The sequence below is a fragment of the Orbicella faveolata genome, unplaced genomic scaffold (genome assembly GCF_042242905.1).
Source record: "Orbicella faveolata isolate gen_17 unplaced genomic scaffold, um_ofav_v1 contig_2, whole genome shotgun sequence".
NCBI classification, from domain to species: domain Eukaryota; kingdom Metazoa; phylum Cnidaria; class Anthozoa; order Scleractinia; family Merulinidae; genus Orbicella; species Orbicella faveolata.
In genome coordinates, this window is record NW_028301547.1 from 23,256,011 (window position 1) to 23,282,691 (window position 26,681).

The 26,681-nt window shown below is 41.3% G+C and overlaps 3 protein-coding genes and 1 pseudogene across 4 annotated transcripts; 2 read left to right on the forward strand and 2 right to left on the reverse strand.

Annotated features, from left to right (window-relative positions):
* The first annotated feature begins 15 nt into the window (after positions 1–15).
* Positions 16–15,229, forward strand: LOC110067007 (ATP-binding cassette sub-family C member 4-like). The gene is made up of 7 exons (XM_089290395.1): positions 16–1,746; positions 2,185–2,564; positions 5,200–7,097; positions 7,700–8,270; positions 9,225–9,361; positions 9,501–9,862; positions 11,140–15,229. The coding sequence occupies exons 1-7, from the start codon at positions 1,225–1,227 to the stop codon at positions 11,689–11,691; spliced, it is 4,422 nt and encodes a 1,473-aa protein (XP_089146521.1). The 5' UTR covers positions 16–1,224; the 3' UTR covers positions 11,692–15,229.
* LOC149112534 (kelch-like protein 10) lies at positions 12,480–14,068 on the reverse strand (annotated as a pseudogene).
* Positions 15,129–19,935, forward strand: LOC149112535 (placenta-specific gene 8 protein-like). Its single transcript, XM_089290402.1, has 4 exons — positions 15,129–15,229; positions 17,357–17,698; positions 18,265–18,407; positions 19,221–19,935. Exons 2-4 carry the CDS (start codon positions 17,362–17,364, stop codon positions 19,317–19,319), a joined length of 579 nt encoding a protein of 192 aa, XP_089146528.1. The 5' UTR covers positions 15,129–15,229; positions 17,357–17,361; the 3' UTR covers positions 19,320–19,935.
* Positions 18,557–25,487, reverse strand: LOC149112536 (DNA-directed RNA polymerase III subunit RPC8-like). Of its 2 annotated transcripts, XM_089290399.1 has the most exons (6): positions 24,656–24,893; positions 24,421–24,517; positions 23,928–24,014; positions 23,236–23,299; positions 21,763–21,964; positions 18,557–20,599 (listed from the first exon to the last, which is right to left on the reverse strand). In XM_089290399.1, the coding sequence occupies exons 1-6, from the start codon at positions 24,764–24,766 to the stop codon at positions 20,549–20,551; spliced, it is 612 nt and encodes a 203-aa protein (XP_089146525.1). In that variant the 5' UTR covers positions 24,767–24,893; the 3' UTR covers positions 18,557–20,548. The 2 variants fall into 2 exon arrangements, with proteins under 2 accessions (XP_089146525.1, XP_089146524.1); XM_089290398.1 differs by lacking the exon at positions 18,557–20,599 and having other exon boundaries at positions 21,481–21,964; positions 24,656–25,487.
* Between the last annotated feature and the right edge of the window lie 1,194 nt (positions 25,488–26,681).

The window sequence follows — 26,681 nt, forward strand, 5'->3', positions numbered from 1 at the left end:
GTCCTAATTTATCGGGATATTCCGGACTGATCAGTAGTTCGATTTAAAGTTCAGAAACGTATGCCGATATTCGACGAGGTTTGATCTCACATCAGACTTCCCATATTGTCTCGGTGAAATATTGATACCGAAGTTTAACAGAAAATTAAGTTTATCTTACTGTCTTTCGATTATTACTTGTCTGTTCCTATTTACTTCAATTGCGAAGTGCTGCGCTGACTATCCAATTTGAGAATTTTAATTATACCGTTACGCATCTTTGGAGATCTGGGACAGTTAATCAGGGTGCGAGGAAAAAAATCGGGCGCGACGAAAGTTTACAAGGTCGTGTGGTCGTGCTGGGAACCGACTCTTAACACACCATTTCCAAAAGGCTCGGCCAATGCTGGGTCTTGATTGGGCAGAAAAATCCTTCATTATATTTTTCCCAATCGTCTGTAGCTCCTGAGGTACTTTGGTGTGTTCTTACACAGCGGCTGTTCAATCACCATACTTGCTTGGCTAGTTCACAAACGTGCAACGTCCTGCGTGCGAGGGTAACTTTTATTTTAATTTCCTTAGATAGAGGAAATATCTAAATGATAACTTGAGGGATCATTTTGGATGTTAGCAGCTCGGCCTTTCTAAAATGGACGGACAATATTATTTTTCGGGCCGATCACAAGGTATCGTTAATTCGTCGTCGTCGTTTTCGTCGTCTTCTTCGTCTTTGTCTTCGTCTTCGCCGTCGTGGTTCTCGTAGACTTCGTCGTGGTCGTCTTCGTATTCTTCTTCTTCGTCTTCTTCTTCTTCATCATAACCAAAGTCGATGAAAAAGACAACTGATTACTTGTTACATTTGATCCCACAATGATTCAAATCGATGTGGTCTTCTATCTTCAGTCTGCTCTTGATAGCATTTACAAAACAAAATTCCCTGACATATGCCACGTTGTGCCCAGTACCTAAAGGGGGCGCAGAAACCGTTCATATTAACATATTCTTGAGTTAAATTTCTTCAGAAGTTTTAAAAGTGGCCGAAAAGGCAATTTAGGTACAAGCTTTCAAACAGACAAGTAATTAATAACATAGTAGTTTACCATACTTCCTTTTGTTTATATCTTATGAATGATTGCTTTACCCCCTTCCCCTCCAAATCCAAAAGGGTTAACCGGTCATTTAATACCCACGCCTAACTTTCTAGGCTCGCTGTGCTGGGATAAGAAGTAACCCATTCCTTGAAACATGTCGGGCAGGCCTTCAGAGAGCCAAAATCCAAGAGATAGGGAAAACTGGCTGTCACTCATATTCTTCTGGTGGATGAATGACGTTTTAAAACTTGGCAGTACGCGACCGCTGACCGAGGAGGATTTGTTTAATCTTCATGAAGATTGCAAAGCTGAAGTTCTCGTGGAGAGAGCCGAGACGTATTGGTTCGAAGAATTAAAAAGGAGCGAGTCAGTGGGAAGGAAACCGCGTTTGTGGAAAGCAATGATCAACCTTATTCCCTGGAAATCACGTCTTGTAATGATAATGTTGAAAACCCTAGAGTCGTTGAGTTCTGTTTTCCAGCCTCTGTGTCTTTGGCTTGAGTTGAAGATGCTGAACGATGGCCCAGATCTTGACATGAGGTTGGCGTTTACCTACGTGGCGCTTTTGGGAATGGCAAGCCTGATAAAAGCGTTAGCGACGCATCATTATGACTTTCTAACTGAACTCTGGGGATTGAAGCTGAAGGTGTCGTTAATCGGACTTGTATATAAGAAGGTAATCTTAATCACGGTGAGAATTCAAGGCTTAAGGACGAAGCATAGGGGATGTTAATTAGAGTCATCAACTCTAAACTCCCTCCCAGTTTTTTTTTTTTGTAAGACCTAGAGCCTAATTTTTGTAGCACACAGTTTTGGATTGTCGCACTCAAACTTAAAAAAGCGACAAATGATAAAATCCATAGAAATGGCTTTCTTGATTACCATTTCTAACAACGTGTAATTAATTAACTAACAGTTGGCGTCTTACGCGTCAAAACCAAACAGTCCAAAATTGATGCTTGATAATTAGGCAGAAAGGAACTCAAAATAAGCTTGTAAGACTAATGAGCTGTTATAATTCGCATGAAATATGAGAGAATTAATGAGCTAAAATCGATCTGCAAGTTCCAGGGTAGTCCAGTTTACGGTGCATTTTTTTTTTTTCGCCTTGCAGATTCTCTCACTCCGTCGTTGTAGACTGGAGGCTACGTTGTCTGGAAACATTATCAATCTGGTCTCCAATGATGCACAAAAGATCGAAAAGTCTTTGTATAGCGTTGGCTATATGCTGTCAGCGCCACTGGAAATAGTGATCAGCCTGTTGCTTCTGTGGCACCTGATTGGCTGGAAAGCGCTCGCTGGCGCCGCGTTACTTGTAGTTTTAGTCGCCTTTCAAATGTTAATGGCGAGAAAAGCTGCAAAGCTGAGGGAGAAAGCGGCCACTTTTACAGACAAACGGCTTGTGGTGATGAACGAAATCATCGCTGGAATACGAGCGGTGAAAATGCATGCTTGGGAATGGAACTTCATGGACATTGTGCGCAGCCTCCGCAGGTAATATGTACTAGTCATGCAACGTTTTTAGCGATACATCATGGAATATCCCACTTGTCACTTGGATTTTCTCGGTTTATACACGAACTTTTAGGCGAGTGTGTATACCGAGAAATAATATATAGATTTAGGCCAGCCTAAAAGGGTAGCTCCTGGGCCGGGTTGTTAAGAGCCCGATTAAGCTAACCCAGGAAAAGGTAGAATTTTGATTTTATGTAACTCTGCGGTTAGGTTTTCTGTATATTGTTTGGCCTTCTGTTTTGAGTTTTAATAATCACCATATGCACAAAACAAAGTAGCAAAAACCATTTGTATAGAAGAAAAAGTTATAATTCTGTTAACTTTTAATCCTGGATCAGCGTTAGCCGGCTTCCAAACAATCCTGCCCTGTTTTCAACAAGTTAAGGTGACGTGAGCCCGCGATCCAGTCGAAAACCAGCACTTGGTCGGCAGTCAACTTCAAAAAAACATTATGACCTGCAAACTTGAGCCCGCGATATGGTCACGTGGTACTGGTCAGAGGATACCTTGTTTTGACAGGTGTCAATCGATCATGACATGGATGTCCGATATCACAGAGGTACACGGTAAACCAAGGTTGCATGTCTTTGTCAACCTATTAATTGAAGTATGGCCGCCATGTTACGCGACGCCGTCGTGCGTACGCGCCCACGAGCAATACCGCTAGCCATGATAACCATGAGAAAATCAACTCATGGGTTTCCTTTTCTTTCCTATATGAGTATGGTGCTCCGCTTGGCGGCCCTTCGGGCCGCCGGGAGCTAGCTCCGCTATAAGTGACAAGTGAGATATTCCATGCATGGTATACCACGAAAAACATAACTATTTTAACCATGTCTTAGAAAATACACAATCAATGCGACAAACACTCGGCGCATGAGGCATGATGAGAAGTTTGGAGGTAATACCGTCGAATATACAACGGCTTTCCTGTATTCTAATTGGCTGTATTTTCTATGGCATGTTATAAAATAACATAAGTGTCAGTATAGACCACATAACAATGGACCTCAAGTCAGAAGTATGCCTACCTAGTAGAAATTCACTCAGGAACCTTGGTATTTTCAGTCATTAGAGTGGCCCCGCTCTCTTGGGATATTAAACAGCCTCCGCCGCTTACAAGAAGACGACTACCAATTCTAACTGAAACTAACGTCAAAGAATTAATTCCCAGTTCCCTCTATGAGATGTACCTGCAGGGAGGGAGTCATGGCAGTTGTATTCATCACCTAGGACAGGATATTTGTTTTGATGAATACAACTATCATGATTCCCTGCAGGTGCGTCTCATTTTGTTCACGTATGTTTCGGAAGATGCATCATCACATGCTGCAAGTAAACGTCATTACTCGTGGATTGCATTATAGTTCTGCATCATTTTTCTTAATAAAACTTGCATGTAAGCCAGCATGAAAAAGATAAGACACTGCCTTAAAGGAGCTAGTAGGTCACGGTTTGCGCATCTTGAAAAGGTTAGCCTAGATTTTTCAAGTTTGTCGTTTGTAATCCGTGTTATTACATGGCTGTGTCTCACAAGGACTGGGAACTACCGAATTCACGAATTTGATTGGCTGAAATCGATATTGACCGCGGTCTAGATTTTCCCATCTAGACCGGCATCTACAGAACGGTTTAATTTTACGTTGAAAAAAGTAGCAAACTAAAATACAAAAATGTTCACCATTTTCTTTTATTTTCTTCTCAATCATTTATGGAAGTGCCAAAAAGCCTGATGACAAAAAAAAAGTAAAGAGGACGAGCAAATTTCGGCAAACTTGCCGTTCACAAGCAAAATGTCAGCAAACCAGTTACATTAAACGAATTAAAGTTTTCTTCTTTGCCATATAATAAACAACTGATTAACCCCGGTCGTGTGTATAGACCTCACTGCGTTCGGTCTGTACTCACCACCTCGGTCAAGATTCTCCCATACAGACCTCCTGCTCGGTTAATTAGAGCTTATTAATCTTCTCCATCCTGAGCCATCCTTGTTCCTTTACGGTTTATTATTATCCCTTTGGTGTTTTTCTGTCTTAGTATACTGTTATTTTCAGGTTCCTTTCAGTTTTAAGGTAATTTTGTTCGTGGCCAAAATGACTCACAATACCGTGACTGAGCCCCTTTAAGTCAAAAATACTTAAAAGCTGAGGAATATGAACATATCGGCGATCGCACACAGGAATGTTCGCAAGCAAGATTTGAATTTGTTCATTCTGATGGCTAGAATCAATCATTAACTGAAGTCTATTCCACAGCTTAATCTATAAAACGTGGGTGCAATGATCGAATTTAAAAATTTGATCATGCATCTAAACTTAGTTATTAAGGAACCGTCCCTTTTGGTAGTGGACTTCAGTTCTAGCAAAAGTAGTAAGCGTTCACTTTACACTCATTTTAGTTGTTGCCGTTGTGAGCTTGCCAATTTGATTCAGCGCCCGATGAATTATTTATTACCAGGCGGTCAGTTAATGAGAAAACTCAACCATGAAAACTGTTTTGGACGTCCTCCAGGGGCATGGATTCTCCTAGCTGTAGGCTAATCTATATCTAGATTTGGCATTCGCCCAATTTCTTTTCATCACGTTTATGTCATTTTCTGTAATCTGTTTCACAGGAAGGAGATGGCAATAATTCGTTTAAAAGGGTTGATTGTATCAATATTACTTGTTTTTCTCTTCACAACGAATCCCATCGCTGTCCTTGTCTCAATGACAACTCTGATATTGACTGGAACCCACTTGTCATCATTTGCGATATTCACCCTTCTTCTAGGCTTTGCAGCACTACGAGTAACATTTTGTTACAAATTGAGTTTCTGCATGCAGATTGCTTCGGACAGCAAGGTAGCACTCGATAGAATACAGACTTTCCTGATGGAGAAGGTTGCGAAGTTCGAAGAAATCGGTGAAAACCGTACCCACGGCGACCTTGCGGTACAAAATTGTAAAGGCGAGAAGAAAAAGAAAATGGCTGTCCAATTACTCAGTTACACACAAAGAGATGACTATTTTAGCGAAGCTCAAACGAGTACCGACAACTCTCCATCGGAGCCAATCATTGCGCCTGTACCGACAGAATTATTTTCTACAAACTCGGACTTAGAAGAGCCTTATGTCTCGATTTTTAGAGCGTCATCTTCCTGGAACCAAGACATTTTGAGCAACACATTGAATGACATTACTTTGAACGTTCGCAATAGTAGCTTTTTAGCGATAACAGGTGCAGTTGGAAGTGGAAAATCCTCTCTTCTAACAGCCATTCTCGGAGAACTTTCCCTGCATAGAGGAACAATTTCATACCACGGAAAATTAGCTTATGTTCCTCAAATACCCTGGGTATTTTCTGGCACCATAAGAGAAAACATTTTGTTTGGATTACCTTTCAACGAGAGGAGGTTTCAGCAGGTTATTCACATATGTGAGTTGACGAAAGATTTGACGAACTTCACCAATGGTGACCTAACGGAAATCGGGCAGCGTGGAGTTACCCTCAGTGGAGGTCAGAAAGCACGTGTGGGTTTAGCTCGTGCAGTGTATTCAGACGCTGTTATCTATCTGCTTGATGATCCCCTAAGTGCAGTCGATACCAAAGTAGGAAGAAGGCTTTTCGAGAGCTGTATGCTAGGCCACCTAGCGGGTCGTATTCGTTTCCTAGTCACACACCAAATTCAATATTTGAAAGATGTGGATCGCATCGTTGTGATGGAGAACGGTTCAATCATTCACCAAGGGGTATACGCTGAACTTCTACATCAGGGAGCATTTCGGGGAGTATCAGGATTGCCTGAAAATTGTGAAGATGGACCTGGGTTCCCAAGCAATGCGAGCTCAGACGAGCTTGATGACAAAGGCATTATCAAGGAGGAGCTGCAAGGTCTGTCGATCCCCTCAGTCAATACATGCGATATGCCTGAGGATGCTCAGCAACAAACCCTCAAGCAGACATTGGCTGAACCAGTCCAAGATGACAAAGAGATCATTGATACGCTGCAGCGCGTTTCTACAGACTCGATGGTCTCTTCGTGTTCGAAAGGATTGGTAGAAGGTAAAGATAATGCAGCCTTTAAAGAAGATAACAAAGCATTTGGACCTAATCTGCAGAACAAGGAAAGAGTTGACCAGACGTTGTCTGGGCCCTTTAAGAATGATGGCCCAGTGAACATAAAGAAGGTGCTAAATGAACCCTCAGTATCGTTTGTGGGAGGACTACGAGAAGGTCAAGACAACAAAGCCTTCGTTGATGATTTGGTTCTACCTAAACAGAAGGATAAAGGCGTTGGTGTAAATGTGAACGACGAAATGATTCTGCAGACTACTAGCTCCCTGATACTTACAAACAAGTGTGATTCGTCAGACTGTGATTCTAAGGGACTATCATTCCTTGATTTGAAGGAAGAAGAGGAGACCAAGAGTGCCGGAACTGTGACCTTTAGACTGTACTGGGACTATTTTAAACAAGGACTGCCTTTTTCCGGGATAGTGCTGCTTGCAGTTTCCCTATTAGTACTACAAGGTAAAACTAATTCTGTTTATAACTTGAAAATACTCCAAGGTCTGCCTCTTTAGTGAAATATATTATATTGTAGCCACTCAGTAATATGTAACATTCAGTTTATGCTTTGAAGACGTTTTGACGTAGACGATAGTGAGACAGCAACATATCTAGCGAACAAAAACTTGAATTTAGGTATGTAGGATAGGAATGAAATTAATTACCTCAAACGTATGTCAAAATAAAGTTAAAAGTATTAAGCTAAAGCTGAACTGTGTGATTAATTGTTTCCAGGAAATGAGTATAGTACGCTGCATGATTTAATGTACGCAGGGTCATGTTGTGCAGGAGAGGTATTCTACTAGTTTGGCCAGATTTTTGGTAAAGTTAAAGTAACCTTAAAGGAGTCCCTAGAATCTGTCATTTGGATAAAAGAAAAATAACTCTCTAAGCAGATTTCGGAATAGCTAACACGTTCACAAGTTCACAAATGACTGTGAACTTCTCATTAGTTCAACGTTTGATGAATGATCACCAGTGTGGCTTGCACGAACTAAATTCTGGCAATCAACATTTCCTTGACATGTTTTCCAGATGTACTAATTATTTGAATGCCGTCCCAGTTTGCCTCTTAGCTCCAAATTGGTGGTTGTCCAGAATTGCAGGGATGTCACTTGACCAACAGAAAGCCCCGAACACTCATATCATTCACGGTAGTTTGGTGGCGTTGTCCCTTGTTGTCATGACAGTGTCGTCTTTCTCCTTTTACTACCTCCTCCTAAAAGCGGCTGAAAACCTTCACAGTAAAATGACCCTGGCGACTATCAAGGCACCTGTAAAGTTTTTTGATTCGACCCCAGCTGGACGTATCCTGAATCGGTTCTCCAAGGATATTGGCTCTATGGACGACGTATTGCCACCGCTGTTTCTACAAGCTGTTTTACTCTGCCTATTCTCCCTGGTAGCCATTTTGGTTCCCGCTGCAACAAACTTCTGGCTCTTTCTGGCCCTTCTTCCAATAATTGGAATATTTGTTTACTTCGCCCGCTTCTATCTGAAGTCCTCCAGAGAGCTGAAGAGAATTGAAGCCATCACATGCAGTCCTGTGTACTCACACGTCACTGAGACGGTAGATGGACTGGAAGTAGTGCACACTTCAAATATGAGCAAGACGTTTGTGGACAGACTAAAATGGTTAGTCTCGAGTTACTCGTTGGTTGCATCTAACCGCGGACATGTCACAAGAACATGATCTATACTGGAAACAAGGAGTTCCCCAGACATAGTAACTCTTTAATTTGTTTGAAGGCTCATTTAGACAACTTGACAAGTAAATATCAACGATGTAACACCTTGGGTGCGAGACTCTTCGCGGTCTTGCAAACTTCCAGCTAGTCATGTTTTCTCGAGATGTGCTCGCGCTTAGATGGAACCAACGAAAATGCAAAGTCAAACGTTCTTGTAACTGGAAACTTTTAACAGAATACTTTCGCAAGTCACACGTCAATTACGTTCACATTCACACGTCAATTTTCGTCAATTTGTTATAAATACGATTAAATAGTAGTTGGACCTCGTGTCGTTCAATTCAGAGAGAAATCGGGCCTGTAATTTGAAATTGGCCTCGGGCTGCAGTCTTGTCCGATTTTGAAATTACTTGGCCGATTACTCCCTGAATTAGGACAAATATCTTGCAAAGAAATTATCCGAAATCAGAGTCGAAATTGGTACCTGTAATTGGGCACCCACGTGATCGCGCGCCGATTGCGTGACAAATAGGCTTGTGGAGAACCAATTACGACCGAGAATTTTGTTATAGATACGATGAAGGTAATAATGACAGAGAACCACGTAACGTTATCGCGATAAAATAGAATTCAAGTCTGTATTACGATGCGATTATACCTCAGTAAATTAATGCAAGAAATTAATCGAATACTTTTTGTGAAGAACAAAGTTTTAAACTATATTGGCGATATTTCGCGCTTGACCTAGAGGTAAAAAGAGGACTTGAAACTTCTTCCCCAAATTATAGCGCCTTACAGTTTGTTTAAGGCTGGCTTTCTTGTCGCTGAGTATGTCATCGGCTCTATTGATTTCTTATAACTCGGGTTTATAACTTCTCGCAATGTGTGATTATTTTTCTAGGTATCAGGACCAGAACACACAAGCGTTTTTCATGGTGATGTCTTCTAATCGTTGGTTGAGTATACGCCTTGATTTGCTGTCTACTGTGTTTGTCACGATTGTTGCAGTGGCGGCCATCTTGGCATCGGAGAGTCCCGGTCAGTACTCAACCTGAAACACATCCTTCTACTGAACAAATCTCGCACTCGTTGTGATCACAAATGGAGTCTGGTAGCTGTCCCTTCTCGATTATTTTTCTTTTTAATCAACAGTTCTTTTTTCTTTTCCTTTCCTTAGCTTTGGCCGGACTCGCCCTAACATACGCACTGCAAACATTAGACGGCACTCAATATGGTGTACGATCAGCATCAGAGGTGGAAACCTTGATGACGTCCGTCGAACGTGTAATGACGTATACTGATATCGCTTCTGAGCCCGGTTACAGCACCGAGGAACGTCCCCCAGTGCCCTGGCCTAATGAAGGAAGCTTAGCCATAGAAGATCTGTCTTTCATTTACTTTGAAGGAGGACCTCGTGTCTTAAGGGACATCAACGTTCATGTTTCTAGTAAAGAGAAGGTGGGAGTTGTGGGTCGCACCGGTGCTGGAAAGTCATCTCTGGTATCAGCGTTGTTTCGTATGCCAGATCCTCTGGGAAAGGTAAGTTAATCGCTAAGACGAGAAATAATCAATAGCTCTAAAAAAAACTGCCAAAGAAATACGTTTTTACATTGTACAACTGTCTTGGGGGGCCTGAGCGTTTCTATTGCAAGCTATTAGATAGGTTCGGGTAACCACTCCAACTAATAAATTGTCTACACCTATCTGCGTGGCTTAGGTTCAGTTCTGTTTCAAGTGAGCCTCTGAAAAGGCGACAAAATTACAGACTGTTTAAAGCGGGAAGTCCCATGCAAAACTCTTTTAGATACAGACGCCTTTCTGCCTAACCCACAGAGCTTCTCCAAATGTTCAGAATTTAGAAATAGCTTGTTTTTGTTTTCTTACAATTTTCAAATGCTTAACTAGAGAGCTTCACTCGGCGATTTGAAGTCGTCAGAATTGTTTATTCTCTGAAGCGTCTCACCTCACTACTGTACACTTCTTCAGAGAGTTCTACAAATGTAAACCCTGATGTGTACCTATTTAAGCCATACCAGCGACTAATTCAAGAAACACGCTCCTCCACACGTTTGGCTGGAATTACCAGTGCGAGGGGAACAACTGAAGCTAAAAAATATATAGGCAACGTCTGAAAACGTTTTGGGACTTTTTCGGGGGAACGATTTTAGTGAAAAGCTGTAATTCGACGTCAAGTCTGAATAACTTCCAGATATTTCATAGGAAGACAAAGACTTTTTATTTGCAAACTAGCCTGCGTAGCAAGCATTCCCATTCCGGCAACGCGCAAATTGAAGCGAGAGTTAAAACATTGACGAAAACCGATCGATTCTGAAAAACGCCCAGATTTTCATCGATTTTCATTGACTGACAACTTTTCGCTTAGCGCTAAAATTGAATTATTCAGGTGCGAACTACAAGACGGCACTTCTTTCAACTTGTTTCAAAGCGAAAATACCCCAAGTGTTCAGAAAAAAAGTGCTTTCTGTTTGTATTAAGTCATAGGGTCGCAAAGTTTGACTGCAAGTTTTTTTTATATGTAAAAATAAACTAACGGAACAACTTACCGATGAACACTTGTCAGTCAACATGACCACGCTGCACCAATCAGAAGCCCCGTTCGTTAGCTAATGGGTTTTTAGAATCGAGGGGTTTGGGGGCAACGGGCAAGCGTTCCCTAGCTCGTCCCACCATCCCCTGCTTCGTCAGCGATTTTTTTGCTCTCGCTTAAACTTGCGCTTGGACAGAATATAGACAAAGCTCTTCGTACGGGAACGTTCGCTACGCTGGTCATTGACAAACATTCCCCTGCGTGTTAGGTGTTAATCGATGGTGTGGACATTGGATCCATCAATCTCCAAGAGGCTCGAAAGTCTATGGCTGTTATAACCCAAGATCCAGTGCTATTTGGAGGTACCTTAAAAAGAAACGTAGATCCGTTCTCAGAATATTCGGATGAAGCCATTTGGACCGCTCTGGAAGAAGTGCAGTTGAAGACGCTTGTCAAGGATCTCCCAGGACAGCTCGAATTTGAACTTAAAGAGTCTGGAACAAACTTAAGCGTTGGTGAGAGACAACTGGTGTGCTTGGCTCGTGCACTGGTCCAGAAGAGCAAGATCATCATCATGGATGAGGCCACCGCTAATGTGGATTTTAAGGCTGATCGTCTGATCCAGGAAGTCATTCGGCTCAAGTTTAAGGATTCCACAGTCATTACTATTGCTCATCGACTGAACACCATCATGGACTATGACAAGGTGTTGGTTCTTGACGGTGGACGAGTGCTGGAGTTTGACAAACCTGAAGTGTTGATAAGTAAAGGTGGACTTTTTGCTGAAATGATCGGAAGCCTGTCACAGCACAAAGACTAAAAATGGTGTAAATACATAGTAACCCAATGGGTGTCAAGCTTTCATTATTGACTGGGCTTCTGTTTTATACTGTTCAAAAACACAATGATCAAATCAAACGGGGTGGGGAGGGTATACGGGGTCAAAACTGGACAAGTTTTAAAGTATTTTAAGTAAAGTATTAAAGTATCTTAATACTTTAAAACTTTAAGCCATCTTAAAAGGTGGCTGCCATGGCCAAACGTTTCCAGCTCTTTTCATCACTTATACTTTGACGAATCAAAGTATGTGATCATACGATAACAGTGTGTGATTATATGATAACGGTATCACACAAATGCCCAATCATCGACAGCCACAGTTGTGGTCAACATTTTTATACAACAGCTTACCAAAGCAGCAATACAACCTGTTAGAAACAACCTTTTGTTTAGCTGTTGAAATTGCTGATTAAGGGACGGTTTTTCCCACAGGAACAGACTGATCACTTCTGGGTCACACGCGCGAGCGATCCGGCAAGGAGGAGTCTGGTGCGCAAGCTCCAAGAAGGCGAGCCTGCTTTGATCTCTGTTAATTTTTAATTCTCCGTTCACCTGAGTCAAGTGACTTTTGGTCGAAAGGTGATGGTAAGAGTTTTAACTATTGGCCGAAAAGCGACAAAGATTACAGCCGTCATCTATTTTGTTTGATGAGGAAAGATAAAGATCTCATCGAGTCGGTAATTTATCGCGGGTTCTCTCATGGAGTTGGAGAAAGGGTTGATCATGAGTACGTGTATTTTTAAAAATATTGAAGGACCATGGCCAGGGTTGCGCACAATAAAAATTTTAAAAACGATCTCTGGCTAAAAGTGTTTACAGATATACGAGCTTTCGACTGTTAGATCTACAGTCTTCGACGGGTAAAGATGAATGACGAAATATGAATATAAATGAGTAAAAAAAAAAGGAATGGACTATGTAAATTAATTGTGAATGTGTGTAAAAAGAATGTTGTATTGCCCAGGGAGTGGGCAGGAATTGTTGACAGCATATGTTTCTTTATATTTATGCTTATACATGTTTCATCTTGTCACAGATTTCTGCAAAATATTGTTGGTTTGAATTCCGACATAATCCATGGTACTCACAGTATTCAGACACCAGAGCGTAAATTTCATCCTCTTGTGTAACATATATTTGCTGCAGATGTCTGTCTTCTTCGCACGGTAATATCGCCCAGCTGTCAGAGTATGGGTTATAACTTACCAGCTGACGTTCGAGTGACAACGGTTCTGAGCCTGCTGGATTGCGACGCGATTCCATACAGTTTACTAAGACAAGGAACAAGTTTGCTTTGCCAGCTATTCAGTCCAAGAGGCCGTACTGGACAGTATAGCTGGCCTAGACAACCAAATGTATCTTCATGGGGAAAATAGCACATAATATTTCCACCCCCACTGTCACTATGAAATACTATAAAAGAGGACTCGAGTGACTTTCTAGGTGTAATAGAGAGATTACCAAAGTCTCTAGACTCAGTCAGCTTCAGCGTGTCTTCCGCAAGATTCAAACAGCCTTCGTTATTTTTTACAAGATCATTTGTCACGATATTATTGTACACAATTCACGCGCTACATAAGCAAGTCGAACTCGACGAAATAACTGGGCGAAATATTTCTTTTGCTTGCTTTTGTCATGATTAATCCACACTAGAATGGTGTTAAAAACATCTTCCTCGACGCTGACACTGCTGATATGCATTTCATCGCTTGAAATCAACCTTTCAAGCCCTTTGCTCGACATATTCAAAACCTCCTCCTGGTTGCATGCATATAGGGACGTGAAATTTTTAAGGATGATTGTTTTGGCCTGGGAGGAAAGTTCTTCGCAATGATATCTCTCGGATAAGGTCTGTGGCGTCGTCTTCATCCACATGATCTGAACTTTGCCAGTGTAAATAAACTCCAGTGTGTTTCCCATAGTGGACTTGCTGAACCTCTCCAGCTGAACAATCCCTTCATATCGCTGTTCAGCAGCTTTTGGAAGAAAGGCCTTGCCTCCAAAGGGATGGGTTTGTGAACTTTAAACTCTTTGTCTTCTTCGACCACTATAACAATGTCGCATGGCTGAGTGAGTGTGTCTTTTGGCATGAACACCTCACTGGGAATTGCTTTACTTAGCCACTTAGAAATATCAGCGCTTTCTACTGATCGGGGGGCTAGCTGCCATCTAAGTATCTAAAGGATCGATCTTTAGTTGATCTCAGTTACTTCGCAGTATGTCAGTTATCTCACTGTGTCAGTGATAAACTGTTCGAAACCTCAGTGACATGCGATCGCGTCAACGCTTCTTACGGCCTCTGTTGAAACCCCGTCCTCACGAGCTGACAAAGATCGGCGCCCTTCGGTCTCATGCATGCCTCGCGAAGCTTTCCGGACGAAGCACGAGTTGTACCCCTTCGCCTATGTTTTTTGGCGGCGAAGCCGCGACATTCGCTGCTAGTATTGAAGAAAAATAAATCAAAGTAAGTTATCTGTTTTGACAGATTTTAATGTACGGAGAGATTATCAATGTTAGTTCAATTTTTTGTCGCAAATTAATTCTGTGCGACAAGAACTGTATAAATCTACTGGCATTCTATCACGACTGCTGTTCTCTGATTGGCTACGCTACTACTATTCTGTGATAGATAGTGAATAGCGAGTTTTCGAAGCGTCTGTGAAGAGGATTTCGATAAATAAAAGTTTTGAACGACTAGTAGATTTATACTAAAACAATTAGATTATTCGCTCTCGATTTCTATGCGTCATAGTTGACTTGGCCTGTCCTCATCAACTATCATGCGATAGAAATCCCGAGTTTCGAACGACTACTAGATTTATAGTAAACAATTAGATTATTCGCTCTCGGTTTCTAAGCATGATAGTTGACTCGGCCTGCCCTCGTCAACTATCACGCAATAGAAATCTCGAGCTCATAATCTAATTGTTAAATAGGATATTGTTCTTATAAATTTTATCGGTGGATAAGTTTGGTGCAATATATTCTGGTTACATGGAGAACAAATGTTTTCCCTCTCCTAAGATGTACTAACAATAACAAGAGTGCATGATCCTTTTTTGCGCAAAAGGTCCTAAAATCGTCTGAACATTACGTGACGAAGTCTTAGTTGGGTGCCTTAGGCCAGGCAGAGCTGTATCTGCTAACCGATGGCATTTTGGATATGGTTTGTATGATTTTAGGCCTCGTTAACTTCAAATTGCAGCCTTATGGTCAGATGGGAAAGGAATGTTGCCCCATATTTCGGTCGCCAGGGCCCGTGGCTTGCCATGGCACACATTCATGACCTCCATTCATGACAACCCAAGGTAACGGCGATGGTTTTCAAATGTTGAACACTTGACACCCCTTCCGTTTATATTCATTTTTCAAAACAAAGTTTTATCTTTGACCTGTTTGTCTTCCTGTCAGGATCATGTTTCAGGCTTAGTTACCACTGACGCTTCTCAGATAGGCTTTCTTCGAAACAGCTTCGTATTAAAATTGCTCAAGGCTTAACTCTTGGAAAGCATTTACCGGTACGTATGTCACTCACGTTTTAACAATTCATTCAGTTTTCGCTGTTTTGTCTCCTGATTTATTTCTCTTAGAATACTAGTGACTGAATCTCAGTATAGTATGAAAATGAGAGAATCTATAATCCATGCTCGTCTGCCATCGCCTTTAAAGTAAGCGATTACTCAAAGGAACTGCAGACAGCGATTGGAATTTCGATGTACAGTTCATCTGAGGTTTTGTAACAACCAGGATTAGTTATGTTTCACTGAAGTTGGTCGCTCAACATAAGCGCCAGTTTCACTCTTGTTGGCCTCCGACGTACAAGCCGGAATGTAAAGTTCTAGCCGGGGGACGAGGGGGGGGGGGGGGGAGCACTTTCCAATATAGGCCATATATCTATGAGTGGCGCCGAAGGTCACAGTTTTAAGTCATCAAGGTTATTGGGTATAGATTTTGACAATTTTGGTCCCTCACAAGTCACGTTTTCTACACCCTAGTCAGTTATAATTTTTCGACAAAACTCTTGTTTCATCGGTCTTATTCATCTCTAGAGAAATGATGAGAAGTGCGTCACACATCCCCACCCACACTTTCAGGGAGTAACTCCCCTTCCGTGATCAAATTTAAATTCATTGATCGGACTTTGTCACTGATGTCAGTTGATCGAAAATTAACTCGACTTCAAAACAAATTTTCATGTCAACAACGTATTTTCAACACCAGATGGCTACGAACAGTCTACTAAAACTATTGAGCAACAGAACACGACGGCGTTTATTTCCTTGTCTCTGTCTAGTCGGGAACCCATGATCCTGGTTTCGTGCAACCCTTTCAGCAACATCTGACCCAATAAGATGCATAACAAACTCGAATTTGAAACAAATTTGCGCTTGAAAATACGTATTTTCAAGACATAACATCCACAGGCAGTCTACTCAAGCAGTCAGGATGTTCTCGAAGAGACAAGCAACAGAAATATGATGATACAAGGACCAGGATAACCGAACCTAATTGTCGGGACCGTGTGACTTCGATAAATCAGGGTTGTAGTTTAAAACAAAACTGACCATTTTTCTAATTTTGAAATCTGCGTTCCAGAAATGTTTTAGGTAAGGAAACGGTGCTCTTCGCATTTGTTGAAATTCATATCACTTTGGGAACGAAATTGAACACTGACAGATCCTGTTCGGCCAACTGTTGTCATTATGTACTCGAACTACTAAGAGTGCCTTGTCTGGGTCACTGATCCCACGCTTGTATCCGACGCTTGCTGGTAACTTTTCAGTTTCCGCTGACGGCAACCACTGCAAAACGAAACAAATGACTGACATCTGACGGCTAAATCTCTCAGATGAAAATCAGGGTTATCCAAAGGAAGTCTCGAACATTACACAGTAAATAACATTAAAAACGTTACTAAGGGCTAGCACTGTGTAAACATATCCTTATATGAACGTATGAATCCCGTAATGCGCGCGTTATGCGTGTCTCGCATCAACAGACTATAATGGATAGTCTGATAATACAGTTATGTTTTTCTTTAACCTAAAAGACGTCTTATGCAGTTCTGCTTGGATGCAAATCTCTGAAGGGTCGCCTGTTGCCGCTAGTTTTCTGATTAGATAATAAAAGTCAGAAATGTTTTGATGGTGTCATAATCGGCTAGCTACAATTTTTAGCAGACGAAAGGTCGTTGACAGCTTAAAATTGGTCAAACATTAAAATTTCGGATTGTCAGCTTAGAAATGAGGCGTCTTTTATGATAACTGAAAGTTGAAGTCTGTTGAGTTTACTGATGGGTGAGAAATTAGCTGAGATTGTAATTAACAACTGAACATTTCACTGACAACTGAGATTCTAGTACCGCATGCAGACATTCAGCATAACATTTATTTTCACAAAACTTGTCCAGGTTGTATATGGCAGTTTGCATTTCTCAGCCTAGTACCTAGGCGCTTACTCTGGCCTCGCTGCCTGCGTAAAGTCTGGGAAAGAGTTAGTGCTCTTCGGTGACGTCACCGCTCAAGATGTCAGCCCTGCCTTTCCTGAACTGAAAACACCTGGGGACTGGGCTGCGCATTTCTAGCATACCGAGTACGAAAGAAAGTCTGTTTCACCATCCACTTTTACCTTGACCTTCCTTGCAGAAAACATGGCTTCTAAACTGGTACCTATGCCACCTGTGGACGACCCCTCCCCAGAGCAGCCTCTAGCGGATCACCTCCACCCCCCAAAGCAACCTGCAGGACATCCAAACTCCCCAACGCAACCAGCAGATCAACCTTACCCGTCACCAGGGTATCAGCCAGGGTACATATCCGGTCAATACCCTGGCGTTCAGGCCCCTGTGATCACTCAGCAACCAGCAGCCTACCAGCACACCTCAAATCAGACTACAGTAGTGGTCAATCAGCAAGTCGTACAGGCAGAGAGGCAAAATCGGCACTGGAGCTCTGGTCTATGCGGATGTTTTGATGACTGTGGTTCTAGTAAGTATACTGTTGAACCGTTCCTTTCGACCATCTCCCATACCCAGTAATATTTCTACATTCGGAACTTTTGGTATTTATAAGCGAGGATCTCTCACATCCGAAAGTGACCACTTTGGGCTGAGGTGTGAAATCACTCAATTGCTTTTTCTACCGAAACGGGAACATCACGAATTCAATTCAATGCAAAGACGGGTGACACGGGTAGACTTTGGCGCAAAAACTGTAGAATTTCCATTTTCCGTAATGTTTTGGGCTGACGCGTGAAAATTTCGCAAATGAGGACATTCCGCCGTCCTATTTCGAACGGAAAAATGGACGTACATTTTCTGACCGCATTTTTTCCGGAAACATTACTGTTCCATTTGACTTTCAACCGAAATTATCGGACTTTATCTAAATGATAAGAAACCATGCGAACGGGACAGAGACTGGAAGCAAACCAAAATCTACATGCAACTCAATTTAGAGCTTTTTGGCTTCATTTTCATCAAACTAGGAGTTGTATTCTGGAGTCCACGGAAGTAAAATTGGACTTACCCATGAAATTTTGTTTCTCTTTGCAGTGTGCACGGGATTGCTTTGCCCGGAAGTTCTGCTGTTGGACATTTCCAGCCAGATGGGTGAGGGATGTTGTTTGCCGTGCTGCTGTCCTCACACTGCACTGTTTGGTCTCAGGGCCAAGTTTAGGGCAGAGCAGAATATACAGGTAAAAATATCCTTTAATTCCTCTGGGAAACAATTTTGCTTTTTATAAATATTGATGAAGCACTTGAACAGTTTTTTATTCGTAGCGATACTCGCACCATTGATCGATTGTTTGTTCCTACTCTGCATCCGAGACAACGTCCAACCTGATTAACCAACAAGGGCGAATCGAATAGTTTTATTAAATTCTTCAATAGACTGGATGATGTGGACATTTCATTAGATCCTTTAAGGAATAGGCCACGTTTGATATATTAATATTATATCATAGCTCCGAGGCTTTAATGACAACCTTCCATATTTGGTTTTGTTTTCTTTGTATCCAAGTCTCTTTTGGGAATTGAGAGACAAAAGAGATGCAAAAAATTACGATTTTGACCCGAAAGCCCCGGGAGCCATGTTAGAATATTGATATATCGAACGTGGCCTATTATTAGACTTAGTTTATGAAGTAAGGATGCTTTTTGTTCAAGTCAAAATATTCCTAAATTTCGTTGGAAATTAATGATCATTGATGGATTGAGAATTCTCAAAAACTATACGGAAAATTGGAGTACCCTTTACGTCGTGCTGGTTAAACAGTGCCAAGCCTAAAATGGTAATACCTTCCTTCAACAGAAGTGAAGCTGCTGTTGTTTCATCATTGTAGCAGCTGTTTCTGTTTTAGGGCTAGGGGCTTTGTTCTTTGCTCTATTGTTCTATTGAAGAGTATCAAGCCATTCATGTGGGACTTTACGAGAACTGCCACATGCCTGATTTTAAGTAGGATTGTATTTCAGGGTTACCTGATATTTAATTATCCCATTATTTTCAGGGCTCTCTCATGGATGATTACCTTGCCATCCAGTTCTGTCCACTGTGTGTCATGTGTCAGCTAGCACGTGAGCTCAAGTCTAATGCGCAAAACCGCTGACCTTTCTCTTGGTGTGTTTTTAAAATTTAGAGCCGAAAAGCTGTTTGAGACAAAAACTCCAGGAAGTTTTTTTTTTTCAATGGCCGCTTGGTATCGTTATGCGTGTTCTCTAAATTGGTTAGGCGGTTAACAGGTGTATTTTGAAAGTTAGAACGATAGTTCTTTTTGCTAATTTCAACATACCATATTGCCGAGAATAGAAATAGACAAGGCACAGAGCTAAAGGGTACAATTAGCTTCGGTAACCAGCGCAGGTTTTGTAAGCACAAACATTCTCAACCCTGTATCTACGCTTTCTTGACTCTAAAAGACGCGAAGCTTTCGGAGCTCTGCGGGGTGCGCCCGACAAATAGTCCTGGAGCAGGCTGTTTGATCGAGGGTAGCTACTGGTTGATTGGTATTTGGAATGTATCCTGCACTCGATTGGCGGACGATTCCAGGTTAAGGCATCAATGAAGATCTGACGATGTCCAATGCTATTCAAAACAAAGATAAAATGCCAAAAAACTGACCGAACTCTCAGACCTTCAAAAAGTCCCGTGCAATTTTCTCTATTAATATAAAAACGCTTCTGGCAGCTCTAATAAAATGGCTTTACGCTTAAATTACTGAGGAATGACAACTGTCTGCAAATTATCGTCCAACAATTTGGTTTCCCTCTAGTGTTTGCAACGTGTGCTTACAAACTATTACCCATATGAAGAATCTGCCCTTGCGTTACAAAAAGACACTCACTGTCTCTCTGAACTTGTGCGTTCGAGGGGATAGGTATATATTTGGAGGAGTATTTCCCTTCCTTACACATGGACACCTTGGCGTTTCGGGCACGTCATTATGGCGGACAGAAGACCCATGAAAAATAAAAAAAAAAGATACGTTGTTACGGCTCTCAGCTCGCGGCTATCACGGACTATTTCGCACAGAATGTTTCATGGAACATGTTCGTGTTTTCATCCTTTCTCAATGCCAATTTTAGGGTCTCCAACGAACATCACGCGAGGGGGAACCTCAAAATGTTCTATGGGTGGGGGTTCTTCTGAGCTTCCACCAACGAGCCCTGGATACACTGAGAGCCATCTGTTCATTCATGAATTCATGAATTGCCCTTTAAATCTTCGAGACAACAGGCACACATACTCTGACTTGCTTGATGTATCGAGTCATGAACACACAAACTATCTTGTGCCCAGTAGGTGTGACATAAGCGTTGATATCCCAGACAATCTTCATCAACTTGACCACCATGACCTAAGGCCAAGGCCAGGTTCACTTATGGATCCCTAAATACCAACAAAGAAACGCCTTGTTAAGATTCACGAATTAATTAACCTGGAAATACAAACAAACCTGGTGTCAGAGAGAATGAATTTTAAGCAGGCCTTACTTTCCTCTCAACATTTTTTGCACTGCCCTACTTCCCACCTCCCTCCCGTTTCGGCTCATCACGCATTCTTCCTCCCCCACGAGTAAGATTGCGTGACAAGCCCAAAGAGCGTCCACACAGAGGACTAGGAACAGGCTAGAATGTATAAAAGTTAGAGAAGCCAGAAATTTCTCTAGTTTTCTGCCAAAAAGAAACTTGTACAAAATGACACTTGCTCAACATGAAGTTTGACAAAAGAATAAGTGCCGTGGGTGCTTAATTGGGTAAATATGTAATGTCATCGAACAGTAATATTCAGATGCTATTAATGATTCAGTCTGCACCAAGAAGGCCACTAAGAATGGCTTGTGAATACAGCTGCCTCTTGCTGCATCCAAACCAGTTGGGAGCGATGAGCCATGGCTATAATTGCAAGTTTTTCCAAGCCAGAAGGTTCACCAGTTTCTTGGCACTTAACTCTGGTTTCTGTCGTATTGACTAAGATAAGTTTATTGTTTCTTTAGCTTGCTCTAGTTAGCTCCAGCATTTTGTCAGCAGAAATGGACAAAAAACTTTGGACTACTACCCTCACTTTTTTTTTCCTAGAACTCATTTTTTTCAATTTTGATACACAGGGAGGATAGAATGCTGCAAGAGTAAAGCATCTTGCCCAAGGACACGACATATTACATAGTTCTGAGAAGAACCAGTCTCTAAAACATGATTTCAGGAAGTCATGAATATCCTGCTTTCATTTGCATAACCTTTTCAAAAGTGCTGCAACCTCAAATTTTCAAATTTTAATGGGGACAAATTAGTTTCCTGTAAACAACATACAGACCAGAGTGCAGACCATGCCCTATTTCAGACCAAAAAAGCTAAAGAAAATTAAAATCTATACCTTATTTAAGGCCAGGATGCCTGAAAAAAAAAACACTCTTTGGTGTCATGCATATACCTATATAAATAATGAAGGGAGTACCCCCTCAACCAGGGAACAAGCCATCCAGTTTGACCTTTATTAGGGCTTTTACTAACTGTAGATAATTCTATTTCTTTTACAATGGCAAAGTGACTCACTGTGATGGTATATGGCGATCTTTTGTTTTCTGTGTCATCAGTACTTTTCTTTTCCCCTGACATCTCAGGTCCTGCAGGACTCAAATCAGTGAATACTTCATCCACAACTCGGAATCTGATCTCCTCATTGATATCCATGAACAAATCATGTCCCTCGTCATCTGCTGTATATTCCCATACCCAGAGCTGTTCGTCCTCATCACTGATGTATTTGTGTGTCATGGACTTTTAAAAAGTGCAACATCTTGACTGCAGAGCCCTTTTTTACTGCAACAAATACTTCATGTAGCAGTAACAGATGACATAAAATAATAGAAACAAAACCATACTACACCAAAATACAATGCGTGATTCCAAACGATATCCATACCTAAACCAAGGGTGGCTTTTTGGAATTCTGTGGGCAAGGGGAGGTTTTTTGAACTGGAAATCCAAAGACATGGGGGGTACTTCCAATTTGAATTCTGAGGTCAGGGGGGTTTCTGGAGGGGAAAGACAAGAGTGTGAATGCACAAAAGAACTGATGACACTGCTTATGATCGCGGAAAGCAAGATACAAGACAAGCATCGATCCATCATGCATGTGTTTGCGTTCATTTACAGAAACCTGATCAAATCTGGGTTGTACATTGGGCTCCAGAGTCCTTTAAGTTGAAGAATTTCTTGTCAGATTAATGGTTTGCAATGAAAGGCATCATGTTTGGTTACTATGCACAAGCAATATATGTACATAAAGAAACCACTGTAATGGTGTCTAATTGAGTGAGTATCGTTCGTAATATCGAAGGTAAATTAGGCAGGATTTGCCCACACATGTTCTTATTTCCATAGTAATTAAGCACAAAATACAACTGAAATTTTTATTTCTTCACTCGTTTAGTTGAAACCTAGTTGCAAAATTGCACCTGAAGGGGAAGAAGTTTAAGTCGCTGAGCATTTACTCACGTAAACATGCAATCATATCGGCCACAATTTTGAGCCCTGTAGACAGCTGTTTGACTGAAAATTACTAGCAAAAACTTCTGGGAAATGTAAAAATGGAAAATCTCTTTCGTTGGAAGTCGTAAGAAGTCAAACAAGGAATTGCAGACGGTTCCAGAAGGGAGGGGGGGTTAATGATTTTGGAATTCGGAGGGCATCCCATGGGGGGTAGAGCATTTTGGAATTTTCGAAGGTAAGGGGGGTTCAAATGTTTATGCCACCTGTGGTATGATATGCATATTTTCTGGAATCACCCAATGGCTCACAAAAAATGGTTGAATGATATGTGTCTCTTGCCTGAGAAAGGAGAAAATATTTGTTCTTTCACATGATTAAAAACATTTCTCAAAAATATGCTGGTGTGGGATAATAGTAGTTATGTGCATGTTCTCTATAACTATAACCTTCTGAAATATAATGTAATGCCATTTGTGAGGTGCTTCATATAATTGATCGTAAGAAAAACCAATTTAAGTGATGTTCAGAGGATACAACTTGGAGGGCTGCTGAAGGTATTCATAAGGGATAGTAATATCATCAAAAAACTCCATTGACACTGTCAAATAAATAAAAGAAAAAAATCATAAGTTTTACACCCGCTTTCAGTGTTACCTGACATAGGCAACATCTTTCAACCATCTTTCGACATGCCGTCTCTCGACATGCTATGTCACCTGGCCTTCACGAAAAAAAAAAATTAAGCACAATGACTTTTTTATGGTCAACCTTGACTTTTAGTCAAGAAACATGAATTTATTTGACATCAAACTAAGGCTACAAGTATCAAGAAGTCACTCTGTGAGAGATATATCAACTGTTTTGAATGCTTACATCTTTCGATTATTAAAACAGGTTAAGGGGCGCAATTCTACTGAACGTCACTTTTGAGAGCTGATCAACTACACTAAAATCATTTGAATTATCCCGTAAATAGGGAAACATGCTTAAGTCCACAATCTTCTTCAGTCATTTGAGATCAGTAATTATCATTTCTTTGTCATTTCTTCTGCTAATAACCAGAAAAATTGCCAGTTTCACAGTTAAACAGTCTTTCAGTCATTTACATAGCATGTTGAAAGATGGTTGCAAGACGTTGCCTATGCATGTAACACTGAAAGCGGGTGTAATACTGGGATTTTAACCCATATTTAAACAAAACAACTTCATTTGAAAGCACCACACACCTTGGACTCCTTCATGGTTACTACTTCTGATTCTTCCAGTAAGAATTTCATCAACAAATGGACGAAAGACAACAAAACGAAATTTTACTGCAACAGAAAAGAACAAATATGATTATGTTATCGTGTGATACACACATGCTCATTTTGTCCCCCAAAAAAGACAAACTGCCCACTGCCATAAAAAATTGATGAATAAATATATTTTATTGAACTAGCATGAGATCCACATTGGGGAAATATTGATCAAGTTATTTTTTTGGCAGGTTTATGCACTGAGCCACAACCTTGGCACATAAACCTACAAAAACACGGACATGAAGTTTAATGCAAACGAGGACAATTCCTTTTGAGTAATCAAAGGGAGTTGGGGTATTAAGCACAGGTAGAGTTAAACTTGCATCTTTAAGTCACTCTATCCCTTGTGAAATAATTGGCATTTTCGAGCCCTGGCTAACTATAGGCTATCTGGGACCGAATGGTAGTCAAGACTCACCTGGAGTATGCGAAGATCCATCGCCGGGAAAAAGATAGGAATCACCAATAGAAGTGATATCGTGTAGCACAATACACAAACCAACATTATGAACAACCTAACAACAAGTAACTTGAAGTTATCGAATCGAATCACATCGAAAGGAACATGGTGTAAAATGTAGATAGGGATAGATGTATTCCAACAAGTTAAAAACACACTCTGATCAATTTATACATCCACTCTACCAACTCACCTTGTTAGCAAGCTTTTTATTCAACTTAGATGCGATAGCTTCGCGAAGATCAACTCCAAAATGCCAAGGTTTTACTCTGACAGTATCTTTCATTTCAGCGAGGACAAACATGTTGCTGAACTGGACCACAATTATCGCCAGGCGTTCTTAGAGATCGTTTCGCCGGAGAAACCTGGGACCCAGTTTTATTCGGGCCTCGGGTAGTTGTCTCGGGTATTGTACGGGTTTGTACGGGTTTGTACGGGTTTGTACGGGTTTGTACGGGACCAGCGCAGTTTGTTTGGGTGGGAGAATGAATGACAGTCGTTTAGCTCAATTGTGGGCCCAAGGGGAACCAGTACAAGGGCATTCCCTCGCACTCTTATGAGACCCTGTTAGGGGCAAATTCCGACAAGCGACATGGCCTTGAAAAGGCGACATGAGAGCTATGAATTGGCGACGAACGACAGACTACTCCAGAGAAATAGAGAAAGCGACACCAATGGCAAGATAGACCGACAACGAATTTCGGAACTGAGAATGCATCGATTGTTTTAAACGTTTGAGTCGAAGTGAAGACGCATTTCCAGAGTTTTAAATGTGTTTTCCTCTCTCACGCGCGATGTCAACGGGTCGTGAAACCCAGGGTTTCTTATATATGCTAAAACGTCCACGTCCAATAAATCGAGTCCATCATTGCTGAGTATTTTTTCTCACTCTCAGCTGAGTGAGCAGTGCCCTAAAACGCCTAAAAACACGCTTAAGGAAAAAGGAAAGAGATCTTCGACCGTCTGCTTCATATTTTTATTAGTGGGTCACCAGTGAAAGAATATGAAGCTGTATTATGAACAAATGGCATTATGAAAAGAAAAGAGAGACAGGGGAAAGCTGCCAAGGTCCTCCCGTCTTCAGCAGAATATAAGGGTTACGCCAAATTCAAAGGAATAATATAGATAGGAGAGATTATCTGATTGAGGCCGTTGAGATTTTGAATTAAAGAACGGCTGTTAAACATAAACATGGTAAAAATAGTCATAGGTTTGATTGTACATTAGGTCCAAGTACTGACTGGAAAATGGCTGAAAATCGCAATTCCAAGCGTCTAAATTTCAACAGTTCCTGGGGGAGCATGTCCCCACATTCCCTAGGAGGTTAGCAACTTCAGCGCTCGAAAGCATGCTCAAGCCCTTAGAAAGCATGCCCCCAGCCCCTTTAAAGATTCTGAAAAATTGAAGTAGCTAAGAAGTCTTTTTTCCTTCATTCTGAGTCGAAATATGATGCTATAAAAGTAACCATAAAGTAACCATTAAACCCACTGACTGGAGAAATGCTGGCTCTGCATAAGAATTCCTACTGCTGAAAAGTGGTCGAAGCAAGTGCAAAGCATACAAGGAGTAAATTATATCCAAAGAGATACTTAATTATATATGTACTTGACTAAAACAGCAAGGAACCTTCAATGCGTGAGAAATAATCGTTTCAGCGTGAGAGCGCAAGATTGAATCCGTTTGCGTGAGCCTCATGCTCAATGCGTGAGACTTGAGAGCACTGTGTGAGTTTTTTTTTTTAATAAACAAAGGTATTACGATGTGTTATACATGTAGCTTCGTTTTGATCGAAAAAGGTCAAATTTCCTGACACAACTCCTCTGAGACGAAATTCCGACAGGCGACATAGGAATCTCGCGAAATGCCGATATGGCTGGTGGCGAATTTCAGACAGGGGACATGGGTACCTCCCCTAACAGGGCCTTTCTTATGAAGCACCCCCGTCTGGTGTCTGTGCGCTGGTAACCGCGTGCACGCAGGCTGGAAAAACGAGACAGAAGTCGAAATTGCCTCCAGTAGGCTTGATTTCAGGATCTAGAAATACTGTAACTTATTTCAGCTGCTCTCTCGCGTATGGTAGTACAAGATTCTTACAATACTTTCTTTTGTATGCAGTGAGCCTTTGCATAAAACTCGGTTCGGATACATACTTAAATACATACGTGACGGCTTTGTTTTTAAAAACTCTTCTTCGAGCTAAATAATAATTAGCATAATAT

What these genes read in the sequence shown, in the direction of transcription:
- LOC110067007 (XM_089290395.1), top strand. Translation starts at nt 1,225, where the DNA reads ATGTCGGGCAGGCCTTCAGAGAGCCAAAATCCAAGAGATAGGGAAAAC. An exon ending in TCGGACTTGTATATAAGAAG is followed by an intron (nt 1,747 to 2,184) that starts GTAATCTTAATC and finishes TTCGCCTTGCAG; the next exon opens with ATTCTCTCACTCCGTCGTTG. An exon ending in TGCCAGATCCTCTGGGAAAG is followed by an intron (nt 9,863 to 11,139) that starts GTAAGTTAATCG and finishes CCTGCGTGTTAG; the next exon opens with GTGTTAATCGATGGTGTGGA.
- LOC149112535 (XM_089290402.1), top strand. Translation starts at nt 17,362, where the DNA reads ATGGCTTCTAAACTGGTACCTATGCCACCTGTGGACGACCCCTCCCCA. An exon ending in TTTTGATGACTGTGGTTCTA is followed by an intron (nt 17,699 to 18,264) that starts GTAAGTATACTG and finishes TTCTCTTTGCAG; the next exon opens with TGTGCACGGGATTGCTTTGC. An exon ending in GGGCAGAGCAGAATATACAG is followed by an intron (nt 18,408 to 19,220) that starts GTAAAAATATCC and finishes CATTATTTTCAG; the next exon opens with GGCTCTCTCATGGATGATTA.
- LOC149112536 (XM_089290398.1), bottom strand. Translation starts at nt 24,766, where the DNA reads ATGTTTGTCCTCGCTGAAATGAAAGATACTGTCAGAGTAAAACCTTGG. An exon ending in ATAAAAAGCTTGCTAACAAG is followed by an intron (nt 24,518 to 24,655) that starts GTGAGTTGGTAG and finishes ACTTGTTGTTAG; the next exon opens with GTTGTTCATAATGTTGGTTT. An exon ending in CTTCAGCAGCCCTCCAAGTT is followed by an intron (nt 21,965 to 23,235) that starts GTATCCTCTGAA and finishes CAAATACATCAG; the next exon opens with TGATGAGGACGAACAGCTCT.